The sequence below is a fragment of the Lacerta agilis genome, chromosome 5 (assembly GCF_009819535.1).
Source record: "Lacerta agilis isolate rLacAgi1 chromosome 5, rLacAgi1.pri, whole genome shotgun sequence".
In the NCBI taxonomy this organism is placed as follows: domain Eukaryota; kingdom Metazoa; phylum Chordata; class Lepidosauria; order Squamata; family Lacertidae; genus Lacerta; species Lacerta agilis.
Window position 1 is genome coordinate 92,032,975 of NC_046316.1, and position 16,114 is coordinate 92,049,088.

The 16,114-nt window shown below is 46.9% G+C and overlaps 1 protein-coding gene across 1 annotated transcript in view; it reads right to left on the reverse strand.

The window, feature by feature from the left end:
- PSMD1 (proteasome 26S subunit, non-ATPase 1) overlaps positions 1-16,114 on the reverse strand; it is a 91,353-nt gene that overhangs the window by 13,658 nt on the left and 61,581 nt on the right. The window contains exons 18-19 of the mRNA XM_033150883.1: positions 13,065-13,181; positions 1,560-1,662 (exon numbers count right to left, since the gene is read on the reverse strand). Coding sequence (XP_033006774.1) covers positions 1,560-1,662; positions 13,065-13,181 — 220 coding nt within the window. The remainder of the gene's footprint in view (positions 1-1,559; positions 1,663-13,064; positions 13,182-16,114) is intronic.

Below are 16,114 nucleotides of genomic sequence, written 5' to 3' on the forward strand. Positions count from 1 at the left end.
TTGCTGGCTGGGACTGATGGGAATTGTAGCTCAAAACATTTGGAGGACAGAAGGTTGGAGAAGGCCGAGTTACAGCCAGAGAGATTTCTAGATGCCTTTCTCCCAGAACCTGCTGATGTGGTTCTGGAGATCAAGTCACATGCTACTCTGTGGCCTGGGAATTCTCTATGGGAGCTGAGAAATAAGGTCACCAAGACCCGAGATGTTATCACTCCATCCCTCAACCAGAGAACCATGTCTTCCCCTCAGCAGGCAGCTGTAAATCTTCTGTGTCAATGTAGGGACAACCTGAGACATGCATCCCTGAGAAGAAAGGTCAGCCCTGTTTGTCCAGACAACCAACAACCCGAGGCAGGTCCAATTTCAGGACGTGTCAGCCAAGTGATTCACGCAAGCAATAAAATCCAAAAGAGAGAATCTCATTTGGCTCTTTGTGTTGCTGATGTGCTGTTGGTGCTTTTAACAACTCGGGGGACTAATGAGTTGTTTATGAATGCGATGAAGACATCCAAAGCAGGGTGGACAGCGACTGCAGGTTGGGTGCAGGAGCTTAACGCAAGATAGAAACTGAGGAGCCTTAAGGACTACTGCTGCCCCTTGCAGATGCATTTGACCGCTCAAAGCTGCCATGAATTCTGTGGGGCGGCCTCAGGCAAGCCAGTATCTCTCAGCTTCTGCAAAATGAGGATGAACATCATCTGGGGTGGCCACCAAGCAGGGCAGCTTTAAAAGGAGCTTGGACCAATCCATGCAAGGTAAGGCCATCCATGGCTACCAGCCACAATGACTATGCTCTGGTCCCCCAGTCGCAAGCAGCATGCCTCTGAGCACCAGTTTCTGGGGAGAGTGCTGTTGCACTCAGGTTCTGCTTGTGGGCTTGGTCACTGCAAGAACAGGAAGCTGCAATAGAGGTGCCTTTGGTGTGATCCAGAAGGATATTATCTTGCTTTTCAACAGTGCTCCTCTTTGGGTCTGATCCAGCTACAGGGCTCAGCCTTTAACTTGCAGGGCCGCTGTAACGATTACTGAGATAATGTACATGAAGCACTGTGGACACTCTTTGCAAATCTAAATATTAGGTATTAACAAATCTGCCAACTTTTAGTCTCCATGCCAGGAGCATCCCCATGCACATCAAAGGACAGGATCCTTATTTTATTTTTTTTAAAAAAGCTGTCCTGTGAAACCTGGAAATGACACACGTCCATAATGACTGCAGATGCTTCAAGAGAGGGTGTTGACTATCCAAGGACACAATGCCTTGCTTCGCTACAGCACACGAGATGGGCAATCTGTAAAGCCCTGTGCATACTGATGGGACTATACAAATAGACCCATTACCATAATTTCATAATCATTCAAAGTACTTAAAGGAAAACAAGGACGGTGGCAAGGTACACATTCTGTGGGGGAAGTGGAGAGATCAGCGTGGCTAGGAAAAACCTTACACTGGGCTTCATGCAAGTCTGCATGTTCCAACCGATTTGTTCAGCGAACTGAACGATAAAATGAAAAGGAATTGACTGAACCCAACACCTCCTTGCAGCAGCAGAAATCACCTGCGTCCAATATGCCCTGAGCCAGGATCGCTCCAAACTTGGCCATCACATCGTCGTGTTTATCGTTGATGACTTTGGAATAGAGCTGCCTGAATTGGCTGACCTGCAAGAGAGAGGAGAGGTGCCAAGGTTTAAAACACAACTACAAAACAAACAAACAAACAAAAAACTGCAGAGGACAAACCCACCAAGGTGCAGGGAATTCCAAACACAATTCTGTGATCCTTTAAACAAATTGGTTTATTCATTCACCGTTCCATTTATATCCCACCTTTTCTCCAATGAGCTCAAAGTGGCATACATACTTTTCCCTCACTCCATTTCATCTTCTCAACAACCCTGCGAGGTAGGTGAGGCTCAGAGAGGCAGTGACTGGCACCCAAGGTCACCCAGTGGGCTTTCTTGGCTGAGTGGGGATCTGAACCCTGCTTTCCCAGGTCCTTGTCTAGGTCTGACACTCCAAGCACTAGATCGCACTTATCTAGGAAGACTATGTTCAAAACACACATGCCAATTCTCCTTGCCCTTTAGTTTCCCAAGCAAACTGAATCCTGGGTTTAACCATCTGACCAAGTGTTAATCTGAACTGGATGGCATGAATCAGTAGCAATAATAATAATAATAATAATAATAATAATAATAATAATAATGGTGTAATGTCTTCCTAGGCAGCAGGGGCTGCCATTCCTCTCTTGCCTTCCACAAGAAGGAAAATCCTAGCGCTGGAGTCAACAAAGCCAGCCTGTACATTTCTGGACAAGGGCAGAAAGAATGTTCCAAAGGCAGGATGCGATTCCTCCCCGTTACTCAATTTTCTCTAATAAATCAAACCAAATTATGGAAGCCGCTAATATGATTCCTTCCTAAGCCAATTCCTCCGCATGCTTAGAATTGCTTTAGAGTAATGAATGGAGCGGCGTTTCCGTAAAAGCCCACGACGAAAGAAAACAAGGAAACTGCTTTACGTGCATTTGGCATTTATTTCACTGGATGGGTTTGAAGTCTCTTAACAAATTCGGGTTGGTGGGGGGGGGCGAACTGACTAAAAGACTAACGAGGACTTTAAGTGCTCCCCTCACCTCCCCCCGTGGGCATTTACACAGGGCTTAGCTCCACAAGCTTCTCAGTCTCAGAGAACAAGGACAGGGACAAGAAGGAATTCACCCCTGTGTTTTCTGCAAAGAGGAAACCCTCCTGGGCCTGTGTCACTCTGATTAATCAGGCTTTTGTGCCCTCTTAGTTGTTCTGAGCTGCTGAGAGTATCCCCATTTTCTATTGTTTTCTAGTGCTTTCCAGATCTCCTTCAGGAAGGAGTCGGATGTAGTCTGAAATAAATCAAGTACAAAAGAAACAGGGCACCTGTATCATGTCCCGGAGGCAGGGAGGTGGAGTGGCTTGATGCAGAAGCGCAGGCTAGCCATCTGCTCTCCTGGCACTTCTCTGGGGCTCAACTGCTCCCTCCCACTGTAACTTTGCCTATATAAATTGCCCATCAAGGTCCCATGACAAACATTGGTGTCTGATAGGTAGATATTTAACAACCATAAGTCTGAGGGTCCGACCCTTGGAGAAGCCTAGCACACATGCCAACGCCATTTTTAGAAGGCATCTGCAACACTGACTGTTGTTGGTAACAGCAGTGGTGCAGCAATAAAACTGATAGCACATTTGCCAAGCTAAGCAGGGTCCAGTGTGGTTTCAAATTGGATGGGGGACTGCGTGTTGAGATTCCTGCATTGCAGGGGGTTGGACTAGATGACCCATGGGGTCCCTTTCCAACTGTACAGTTCTATGATTCTATATGAATCACAAGTAAATTTATCTAAAGTTATCTCCCCCACCGCCACTACTTCTTCTTCTTCTTCTTCTTCTTCTTCTTCTTCTTCTTCTTCTTCTTCTTCTTCTTCTATCACTCGTAGCCGAGTAAGATTGTCTTCCATAAACACAGTGTTAACAATGAGTCCGTAAGTGACTGTGGAGGCCAATTCTGGATCCACATGTCCTTCCACAGTGGGGACATAGGTTTCCGGGTGGGAGGTGATCACAGTGTGGATTTGCCAAGCATGCCTTCCTCTTAGCACGTTTCTCCCACCATATACCACACACACGCATGATAACTCTTTTTGTGGTTTAAAAATTAACACAGTTCAATTCCTCCTGGGATAGCTCAGTCAGCAGAGCGCAAAACTCTTGATCTCAGAGTTGTGGGTTTGAGCCCCATATTGGGCAAAAGGGGGTTGGAATAGATGACCTGCCCAACTCTCTGATTCTCTCTTCCATTTCTTCCTGGCAGCTCAAGAGTGGGCAAACGATTCATTTTGAAAAAGACACACATAATAAGACCACCACACCAGTGAAATCAAAGTTACCCTCCTGCACACATGCCAGCTTAATCCAGATGTTGAATGCCAGCCCAACAAGGGAAAGTTTTACAGCTCTTCCCAACAACTGAAGTTCTCAGGGTGCCAAATTCTTCCCCTGGTACGAGATTCTGCTTATGAGGGAGGGAACACATAAAAGCCTAAAATATTCCAGCAGAGCAGGAGATGTTGTGCTTGAGCTTCTTTCAACACTTTGTGCTGGGGGGGGGGGGTTGTCAGCGGGGAGAGACAGAAACCAAAAGGCATTGCAGCACGTGGAAGACAGATTAAAACCAGGTTGCTTTTTGCCCAGGGTGCTGCCTCTTCATTCCTGTGGCTTCCAGAACATGTGGGCTCATGTTGTTTATAAGACCTTGACAGTTGCTATAAACTCTGAAAATAAAAAAAAGATAAAGAAAAAAGTTGCTAGCCACACGGGCCATGATCTAGAATCCACATCGTAATCAAATCTTCATAGAAACAGATCACGGCCGGAGCTGGGAGACATTCCGCAGATCTGCTAATGTTCACACTGGCGTCTGTAGTCTGACAGCAAAGGGCTCTGCATACGATGGGAGAGCTGGCTGGACCCCTGCGACACAGCATTTGGGTATGGAAGCTATTCAGCGCCACCAGCGACGCACAAGGATGCAGTCCAGGGACTGGCAAGCCACATCCGACTGGGAGGTGATTGATGGCAATGCCAGAGTCGGTTCTGAGAGCTTAAGCATGCCTGTCATCTGAACACAGAAGAATCACACACCATAGAGGAAGCCATATCTCCCACCCCCTTTTTGTTGTCTAAGTCCCTGTTCTAAAGGGCCTTCCAAGAACAGGCACTCACACAGAGATGCAGCAGGCAACCACCTCTCAGGTGTGAGGCAATTCAGCTTGTTTTCCTGCACCCAATCACATTCACTGCACACGTGTGTCAGATTTCTACCTCCGCACCTCCAAGGGGAGACTGACTGAAAAGTGGCATGGCTAGAGCTGTGATGAATCATACACTTACCCAGCAAGCAGCCTTTTCGGAGGCCTTGAGATTCATCATCGGAGCGTTTATTCAATTTCTTGCTGCATGCAAGCATCACTGTGGCACGCAATTGGGGAATTACTGACCTGAGTAAACTAGAGGCACGACTCATTTTTAACAATGAGGGCCCAACTAAATGTTTCACAGGACTACATTGATTCGTGCTTTTGCATTTCTGGGTGTATGTGCATTTTAAGTGAGAAATTCTTAAGAGCATGATGTGGGCCTGATGCTGTTTAGATGTCCCTGGACTACAACTTCCATCATCCCTGATCAATGGCCATACTGGCTGGGGCTGATGGGAAGTGGAGTCTAACCATTATCCGGAGGCCCACTGGTTCCTCAATTGTTGACATGTAAAGCAGCCAGAGGCTGAAAAAGAAACTCTGTTGTTGTCTCTACATTCTTTGGCATATTTCAGATCCAGGACATTGATACAATTGCTCCAGCAAACAGTTGCACAGCACCCGAAGGAAACTCCCCGTTAAACCCACAAATTCCAGGGGAGAACAGAAAGCCCACAGAATACTGGACGCAGAATGTACCTTCCCAAAAAAACTCAAGCTTCACATTTAACACCCCCCCCAATCAGCATGTTTCAAGTCCTCATGAGACAGCAAAGATGTGCTGGGAAACGTATGGGGCAACGTCTGCTAAGACTCCGCAGAAGCCAGAGAGGTGGCTTGGGCAAAACTCCTTCCCCTTCGACTAATAAAGCAAGACATATGCAAAATAGTAAAAACTGGATAATAAATCCTGCCAAGTGAAATAATTTATATCTGTTGCAGAACCCAGCGTTTCCTGGTGCTGAATTTCAAGTGCAGAATTTCAACTCCCTGCCACGCCAAGGACATAATGCGAACTGCCCTGTTCATAAAGCCTGCATTTGCTAGTTTGTGAATCCTACGGTATAACCCCGGATAGGGTGGTGCCCAAAGAGAAAAATCTAAATGATTTTAGTATCCTCTCTTCCTCTAATTAACAGCAGGGACGGCAGCCCACCAGGAAGGTGACTGGCACACTGAAGTTCTCAGCCCCTCCCCCGAAATGAATTGGGGTGTGTGTGTGCACAAGAGCACTTCCCTTCACAGCAAGACTACTTCCAAATCCCTCCTTCCATCCACATCTATTCTCGACACCCTACCATTGTGGTTAAATGCCAGCTCTTTAGGTCTGCCAGGCCAGAAGACCAGAACTGGGAAGGATGTGCCACATGGCGATATTTTTAGAGCAAGGTATGAAACCTGTCTGTGGGTTGCGTGTGCCCTCCACCCTCTCGACAGAACTCCATGGCTCTTTGAAGTTTTACGGCCTTAGAAAAAGGCCTGCTGGGGTACATTTGGGTGGCGTCCAGGGCAATGTTGGAACACAGGCAGCAATTCACTCCACTTCATTTGCGGCAGGCCATTCACCATCTCAATGGCTGACGAAAGCCAGAACAGCTCAGCTCCCGCGTTTAAAAAAGGCTACCAACTGCGGCGCTAAAGCAAAGAGTCAGGGCTATCTTGTTAACAGCACTCCAGAGCAAACGCCACAATCTCTTCCTCTAGAGTTCACTGGGCGCAAGGGTCGTCTACAGCAAGCCTTCAAGTCAAAAGGAATTCCACTAGCCACGCTTTACTGGTGAGGGGTCAAAATTAAACAGGCTGGTAGAGACAGGCAGCCCAATCAATGCCTTGGAGAAAGTAACCAAGCTAACTGCAAACCGCCCAATCTCAGACAACCCTTCAAAAATCAAAATTGTGTTCTATTCTGTGGCACCACCTATAAGTACGCACTGACACATTAAAATCAGGATCCTTAATGAACACACATAGACCAGTGTTGCTTATGTCAAAATTCCAAGCCAATTTTGTGCCGCAAACCCTGGTTTTATGCCACCGCAACACAGACATACTTGGGAGAGAGGGCCTAGCAAACACCTGAAGCCCAGTCTTGTCCTATCTCCTCCCAACTGCTGGTGAAGTTTTGTGCTGGCTTTGTGGTACAAACTCTGGGAGCCCTCATGCCTGAGGATATGTTCTGAAAGCACAGGAGGCCGCAACCTTGTTGAAGCTAAGCAGGTCTAGTTCTGGTCAGTGCCTAGATGTGTCTATAGCCTGGGAACCCTTGGCTTCTGTGATGTAAGGAAGGTGAGGTATAAACGCAGAAAATAAATACCCTCTAAGCACCTGGTTGACCACTGCTGCTTTAGGTAAAGGTAGGGACGCGGGTGGCACTGTGGTCTAAACCACAGAGCCTAGGGCTTGCCGATCAGAAGGTAGGCGGTTCGAATCCCCACAATGGGGTGAGCTCCCATTGCTCAGTCCCTGCTCCTGCCAACCTAGCAGTTCAAAAGCACACCAGTGCAAGTTGATAAATAGGTACCACTCTGGCAGGAAGGTAAATGGCTTTTCTGTGTGCTGCTCTGATTCGCCAGAAGTGGCTTAGTCATGCTAGCCACATGACCCGGAAGCTGTCTGCTGACAAATGCCGGCTCCCTCGGCTAGTAAAGCGAGATGAGCACCGCAACCCCAGATTCGTCCGTGACTGGACTTAATGGTCAGGGGTCCCTTTACCGTTACCTTTTAAAGGTAAAGATACCCCTGACAGTTAAGTCCAGTCACGAACAACTCTGGGGTTGCGGCGCTCATCTCGCTCTACAGGCCGAGGGAGCCGGTGTTTGTCCGCTTCCGCAGACAGTTTTTCCGGGTCATGTGGTCAGCATGACTAAGCCGCTTCTGGCGAACCAGAGCAGCGCACAGAAATGCCGTTTACCTTCCCGCCAGAGCAGTACCTATTTATCTACTTGAGCTGCTAGGTTGGCAACGGGAGCTCACCCCGTTGCGGGGCCTTTTACTGCCAACCTTCTGATTGGCAAGTCCAAGTGGCACATTGGTTTAAATCACAGTGCCACCAGCGTCCCCCACTGCTGCTTTAATCTACCACAATAAGCAGCTGCAAGGGAGAAACCAGGGCACTGTTTCCCCCGACACCGTCAGCCATCGTGGGGATTGGCTCCAGGCCCGGTTGAGATGCACTGCAGGTCAAAGGAGGTCTTCCCAACTGCTGCCTGAAAATGTCTTTAAGAGCCCCTGCTCTTGCTGGGCTGATACATGGTGGAGCATCCATCAGTGCCACTTTTTAAAAGGAAGCTCACAAGAGGAAGCAAGAGGATGTGATCAATAGCTGCCCACTGAATTTGCCGCTCAGGTTATACCCAGCTAAGTTGCAGCGGAGCCAGCGATGAAATACAGCCCCAGAAGGCTGCTCCCCAAATACGGCAGCTCAGTTTATAGCTCCAACTGTCAGGATGGCTCATTCTCGACAGCTCATAGCTGCTCCTGGAAATGAAACACTTTTGCCATTCCATTGTGCAACTGACAGGCTTTATGGACTATGTGATGTTGCTCAGAAGCACCGGCTCCTGCATTTTCTGCATTCCGGCTGCCGAAGTCCGCGTCAATCCTTTTGCCGAGGAATGCTGTGCTACCTGCCACAGGAGCGCAGGGATTCCAGGGAATGTCTGAGGGTGCATCAGCCAGACTTGTTTGCCCTCCCCATTGCCCTGAGTGAACCGAGGGCAAGCCCCACAACACAAGCCAACGTAACAGCACTGTGGCCACTCACTGCAGGGAAGGTTAATAATAAACTTATAGCCCACCCTTTTATTAAACGTATTCAAAGTGGCACACAACAAAACCATAAAAGCACAGGATGGTAATCCAACTAACATGTCCTATCAGTGTAAGGATTTCTGCTTGCACAACAGAAATCCCCATCCCTGTAAATCTGTTTTTGGGGTTCCCCCAAGCCCTGGCAGCAGATTTGGGGAAGGGTGCAGGGTGTGGGGGCCAGGAGAGGAAAGTTGCATTGATCCTTGTGCTGGCAGGACGCACTCGTTGGATACCACGGAATATTGGATAGATTACTGATATACACTGTAATATGATCAGTAAAATGCAAAGAAATGCAACCAAAAACTTAAAAACGAAGCAGAAACACAAGCCTGGCAGCTGCAAGAGTAGGTTATGTTATACATTAAAACTAGCAAGAATAAGACTTGGCTAGTTTCACTCACAAAGAAACCCCCCCATTGAAGTAAAGGTGTGTTCTGCTTCTGGTAGATGCCACATGAAGAGGGAGCTGGGTCAATTCCAATGGGGAGGGCACCGCAGGGTCATGTTCACTTGCTGAGTCTCCTGAGATGGCGCTGAGAGCAAGGGCTTCTGACACTGATCTCAATTCCCAGGCAGCCCTGCATGGGAGCAAGTAACTGGTCCTCCGAAGGCGAGAACCAGCACCATGAAAGGGGCTCCAAAGCAAAAAAAGAAGCCAAAGGAATAGCAGCTGTGGGAAGCCACAGGAAGAGAGAGTGTGCTTGAGCTCAGCGTAATATAAAAGCTTTGTGTTATCTCTTACATCTTGGGGTCCAGGTAGGTTTGCCCAGGTCCATTCACAGTGAGCTTCATGCACGTGTAGGGATCTGGATCCAGGTCTCCCCGGTTCAGATCCAACACCCAATCCACTTCATCATAATGGCTCTCAATTTACACAGCCAATTGCAAAATAATGTGAATCGTGTGGCTAGATGCAGGCCTTTTAGTAATGCAATGCAGAGTGAAAGCAGCTTGGGTTTGAATCCCCGGCAGGCTGCATTTACTGCAGTGCCACAACCCTACCCCCACAACATTTAATTGGGGCCGCCCCCCCCCATGAGGCACAGCGTGGCAACTTCCTCAGGCGGCAGAATCCACTGGACCAGCAGATCCTGATGTTGATTTGCTTCCTCTCTTGTTCCCGATCAAAGATGTAGATCCTCTCTTATCCTTTCTTCCCTGGTGGGCTGGGGGGAGCCATTTTGGGGTCCGCCTTAAGTGCTGAAATGTCTTGGGCTGGCCCTGCATTTAATTCTGTGTTTCCACCACCCCAGGGGAAAATTCATCATTCCTATTTTATGGATGGGGTACTGGTGCCAAGAATGTCTGAATCTGCCGGGGCCTTGAAGTGAGTCCAGCCTCACAGGTCTTCCACGTCCAAGTCCAACATTATGCTCCACTGCACTAAGACTAACTCTCCACTCGATCTAGTTCATCTTTTGAAAATCAAAGATGCTAATTGCTCCCATGTCTTCAGAGCTGTACAGAAATCAGCTTCGGATCAACCAATACCCACCCTCTTTCCTTCTTCTGCAGCAAGCCAGTAAGACAATAGCATCTAGCAGGAGGGCTTATTATCCTGCAGTTGACTCTGCTTGCTCTCTGGAGTAATCCATGAGCTCATCCAGATCAAGTTCCACTTTCCCCATCCTCAGCTGTGTTCACAGATTATTAGGTAAAGCATTTACACCCTACTCCACTGCTGAAAAGGATCCCAAAGCAGCTTGCATAAAACCATTAGCAAACAAGACAGGCCTTGCTCTTCCGAACTGATCATATTCAGTGAGCTTTCTTAGCCTGATAAGAACTCTGCATTGCTCTACAAACCACGTGCCAGAAAGAGATACGAGCCTCATGAGCTTCTCCCTTTTGTTCAGAAATAGATAGGAATGATGCACACTCTGTTTGACTGTGGTGCCCGTTGGTATGGTGGACCAAGGAGAACAATATTGCCTGGTTCTTTGTACAGGTTGGCTTAAAAATTCAGACATATTTACAACGAGGCTTCACCCCTATTGCATCCAGTAAAGCAAGTGGCAGGGCTAATCCTGTGGGTAAGCTTAAGGGACAAACATCAATATTGTCTGTATGACATGTGCACTTTAAAAAAATTGCATACTGGTTTAGAGACTACACGGCACTTACAACTGCCTTGCTTTCAATCTTGACCACATTTGTTCAGTGTTTTATTGGTCAATGAAATCTGAAGATGCTTTCTATCTCTGCCTAGAATTTCAAAATGCGGCAGTTTACTTAATCGAGAACATATGTCGCTCCAACTTCACAGGAACCAAGGAAAGCTGAAGCATTAAAATGTTATTCCTGGTTCTGAGAATCTCTTGCTCCCCTCTTTTTAAAAAATAATCAAGTTTTTAGTCCTTAAGGGTTTTGTGGCAGGCTTGGCACAGTGTGGGCAATGTCCCAGGTGCCAGAAGGGATGCAGGATAAAACTGCCCGTGTTCAGAGCGCAGTGCTTCAGCTCCTTGCCACTCCCCCTGCCCAGGGAAAAATCTGTGGTGGGTCAGAATAATGTAAAATAGGCAAAATTATGTAACTCGTCTTGATTTAAATAATTTATACAGTTTACACGTGTTTTTTTTAAAAAAGTCCGGACTACAGACAGCCCTAGAATCATAGAATTGGAAGGAACCCCATGGATTATCTGGTCCAACCCCCTGCAATGCAGGAATCCTGCCCACAGCTGCCCCTGGTTGGACTCAAACCACCAACCTTCTGGTTAACAGCCAGGTGCACTACCCCAATGATCAAGGTAGCCTTCTTCATCAGTCTTTCCTGAACCACAGAAGCTCTTCGGCTATTCCCCCATATCATAGCCCCAGTAATGATTACAACAGATCTCCAATGTCCAGCACGTTTCTTGCCCATCTTCTGTAGACTGCAAGAACTCTGGAAAGGCAGCTTCTCACTTCTGTGTCTTGCATATCACATAGCACACCACTGGCACAATATGTGGTGAGAGCAGTAGCAGCAGGAAAGGGAGAGAGCTGTGCTCATGCTCAGTAGATGCCTCCCAATTTCCCACGCAACTCTAACATGCAAAGGAACAGGATGATGCTTTTACATCGGATCTATTAACTAATGACATTACATGCACCAGAGAGTTGGAACAACCTAGCAGGGTGCTTGCCAAGGCCTCTTGCTTTAGGCTTCTTGCTTAGCACTTCTGTACAAACAGGGAGTCTTTCACATGTGGATGTTCTCAGATGTCTTGTGCTACAGGTGTGTTGTTTTAAACTGAATCTACCCCAACCTACATTGAGAAAGAATATTACTTTTTAAACTGCCGTTTCGAGAAGGCATTTTACTTTTTTGCATTGCTGCAACAACTTGATCCAGGACGCCTTTCCCAGAAAGCCAAACATGTAGTTTCCCAGGACAAGGTGCTATTTTTAAAGAAGAGAGTTACACTTCAAAAATCTGCACAACAATTTAGAGCGGTGGCCTGTTCCAGGAAATCCAGTATGGCTAAGTTACAAAACCTTCGTAACAGGCACAAGATATGCTCACACATGCTATTTATTAGTATGGACCAAGGGCCCACGTACAGCCTTGCTATACGGAAGTGAAAGAAACCTCCAAATTCAGTAAAAAAATGTGGGACAATATCCTAGAGAGCAGCGCTTCCAAGAAAGTTCGAGAAGGCGACGTACTGAAAAATGAGTCACCAACACAATGCTCCATCGCTGCCTTTTCAGGCTGCATGGTACGAACCAAAGCTTCATTTAGCCTGGGAAGGGCTGTGGGCGGCCATCCCACGATCTAGTCTGGGAGAGAAATATGCTCCCGAGCCAAAATCAGAGGCCCAAGAGGCTGCCTGTTTGCCACTGGAGACTAGAAACGACGACTCCCTGACCTCTGCATGGACGACCCATTATGAACTAAACATTCATTGGATTTGGTGACCCCATCAAATCAACACATTCGCACCCAAGGCCTCCAGAGCTCTGCCGTTTTCATAACTGTGCAATGGATCACCCCAGATGGTCATCTACCTGTGCTGGGCCTGTGGCTCTAGTCTCTGAAGAGTTTTTACCCTCCTGTTTAGTTAGCTCTTCCTTGCACTGAAGGCCAAGTCATAAACCAGGGAAAGGTGTAAAATCAAACATGCTACTGAATGCAAACTGAAAGAGCAATAGTCCAGTCAAACAGGCGGTAAAATGAAAACTGCTCCAAGTTTCAAACAGCGACCTCAGTGGTTTGCCTGGGAAAAGAGCAGCGTTTCTGTGAGGTTTCTGTCCCCTAGAGATGGCACACTGTGATATAATGATACTTATGCCCAAGCATCTCTTGCAATTTGCTGAACTCAAATATGGTTACAAAAATGAAGTTTTGTTCCTTGAAGAATGCCACTCACTAAAACAACTGCTATTGCAGGACTGCAGAAGCTTCTGTCTCCTTCAGCCAAGGGCTTTTCTCTCTTGCATACCTCCCTGGCTGAAGATCCATTACTCACCTTTGGGCAGAGGATTTCTGTCTGCTGGATCATGATAAGGGCAGACGCAATCAAAGCGCCTTGACGCACATAGTTCACAGGATCATTTGTCATTGGCTCGAGCAAATTAATTGCTTCCTATTCGGAGAAAAAAGAAGAAGAGCACACATAATATTAACTGTATTACTTTTCAAACACCAGGCTTTCATCAGGATTATCAGATTAGGATCTTCAAGAAGGCCACGGAATGGAGCTTTGCTTATTTTTATTGAGATTGATATATTTGCCCACCACACAGATAACAGGGCAAAAGGTGTGAAAACAGCGATTACTGTTTTCTAAAAAGCATTTCCTCAATTTAAGCGCAAAAACAGAATGAAGATTTAACACTTTCCTGAAGGGTATCTGTGTTTGTTAGAAGCTTAGGTGTGACAGGTAAGCAATTTATCTGATGCTATAAATGATGCCTATTTTAGGCAATGGGGAGGTTTTTTTTCCTTGCCACTACCATGATGAGCTCCTTGAACATCAATGCACTTTAGCTGACTCATTGATGTGCCTCAGGGCTCACACTGCGAAAATCCTATTCCCTAATCACACTTTCACCTCTCTCAAAGGAGCAGTCTCTGAACTGGACCTCTAAAAACTTAAGAACCTGGGTTGTGGGGAAGCATGTGAGGAAAGGGATGGAATATCTAAAATGTATGGAAATACTTTATAGGCCAAAACACATGGGTGACTTCCTCAGTTAAGGGGGTATCAAAATTGTGTACCTCCATGTGACTAAAAGCTGAAATGTGGTATTATGTAATTCAAACGCACTCAGATTGTTGGAAATACTGGAAGTTTGCACACACACCCCTAAAAAACAAACGAACACCTCACACCACACAGAAACTTGGAATTCAGTGCAAACCTAGTTGAAGGCCTGGAAAAGTAATTTTTCTATATTTGACCATCAAAACCCAGGACATGATGATGTACACCAGAGGGCAATACTCTTAGCGCAGAATGAGCTGTAGGAACCACAGCCTCTTACACACCTGAATCAGCATGGTGGGGATTCTCCGTAGCAGCTGAGTATGCATACATTCCATGCCAAATTTATTTGCTAACCCACTTTAGAGCTGGAAAATGGATCTGATGCCCCTCTTAGAATCAGAGAGGTAGAAGAGACCTCAAAGGGTGTGCAGTCCAATGCCCCCCACCCGTCAGGCCGACACAGGAAATCCAACTACTATAGCATCCTTGATAGAATCATATTTAAAAAATCACCTGAAGAAGCAAAGCTGTGTCTTAAATAAAAGACAGGCTGATGAAGTACAGCTTTAGTTTGTGGGGGGTTATTATTCTGATCTTTTTGTGTGTGTTTTTTCACAGCACGAGCTTTCCAAAACCTTTGCTCTAATTATGTGGCCTTTTTACAAGGCTGAGTTGTATTTTTGTGCATTTATTGGTCCAGGCCTAATCTGTAACATTGCGTGAGTTCATGCCTATTTATAGCGGATGCGTGAGGGAAGTGGCTCTTTGGCCTAACTAAAAGCTTAACTTGGTTTCCAATCTCCCAAGTTCTAAAATATTAACTTGGCCTTTAAAATAGGTTGATGCAGGCCCTGGAAGACACACTGATATAAACAGATGCTCAAGATCCTTTATTTTAGAAATAAACAATAAAAAAGTACAGAGCTGCAGCCAGGCAGGTTCTATTATCCTGCCCATACAAATTGAGAAATAAAACAGACTCAGACTCTGAATACCAAACGGCTGACCATTTTTGTCCACTACAAAGAGGGGGTAAAACTGGTGTGCACTCCACCCTTCCTGCAACATAGGTGCCTAGTCCACATCGCTGTCTGGTGGAGAGAGCATGCCCTGGCGCAGGGAGGAGAGGAAGATCCAGTTCTTTAAAAGGAAATGCCTCTTCAAGAGATGGGCCAAGGAGTCTGAACCAGGGGGCATAATGGATTTGTGGGTTGGTGAAGCAAAGTGAAATGCCAGGGGCACACGGGCAGAGAGTGAACTTGTTATTGTCATGGAGCACTTACAGTTGCTCCTGCAGCTCTGGAGACCTATAAACACCAGTCTAGAATCGGGGCAGCTATTTGTAGGTCCATCAGCACCAGGGGACCATTCCATTCTCTCTCCACCAGTTTACCGTATTTTTCGCCCCATAAGACGCACTTTTTTCCTCCTAAAAAGTAAGGGGAAATATCTGTGCGTCTTATGGAGCGAGTGGTGGTCCCTGGAGCCGAATTGCCCAGGGGCCAAAAGAGGATCATGCCTTTTATTTTACAAAGAGAAAAGGGGGTGTTGAGAGGACCCCACTCAGCAGCTGATCAGCAAGAGATCGGGAGAGAGATAAGAGTCCCCGGTTCCCTTTCAGCCCCGCCCCCTTGCCCAGGCCTCCATTGTTGAATGTGCTGCAGAGGGAGGTTGTTTGTTTCCCCAGCGACATGTGACTGGCTGATTAGATTATCTGTCTGGAAACTGTAGAAAAGGCTCCCTTTCCTTTGGAAGCTGCACAAATGTGAGTTGAACCCCATAAAAACGGGGCTTTTCCACTTTGCTTTTCCCCCTTTGCAAAAAAAGCCACAAAACCTTTAGCTGATCCTCAAAAAACGGGGCTTTTCCCTTTGCAAAAAAGCTGCAAAACTTTTAGCTGATCCTCAAAAAAACAGGGCTTTTAGAGGAGGAAAACCAGAAAAATATTTTTTTTCTTGTTTCCTCCTCTAAAAACGAGGTGCGCCCTATGGAGCAAAAAATACGGTATGTACCTTCCCCTTCGCTTGAGACTACGCCTGAATGAAAGCTGACTCTGCTCTTCCCTCTTCAATACTCTCCTGGTTCTGGGAGACAGTGGTGCAAGCAAGGGTGAGGAAGCACCTGGCCCTTCACTTGCCTGGCCTGCGTCTTCCTCCGGCTCTGACGCTTCTCCTGCCTCTGATTCTTGCCTCCTAGCTGATACAGGCCCCCAGAGACCGCTGCCCCTCTCTCCCGAGTCAATACTCCAGCCCCCCTTCGCCCGGTGCGCACATGTCAATGTGCTGCCAGTCGCTGACAGTAAATCAATT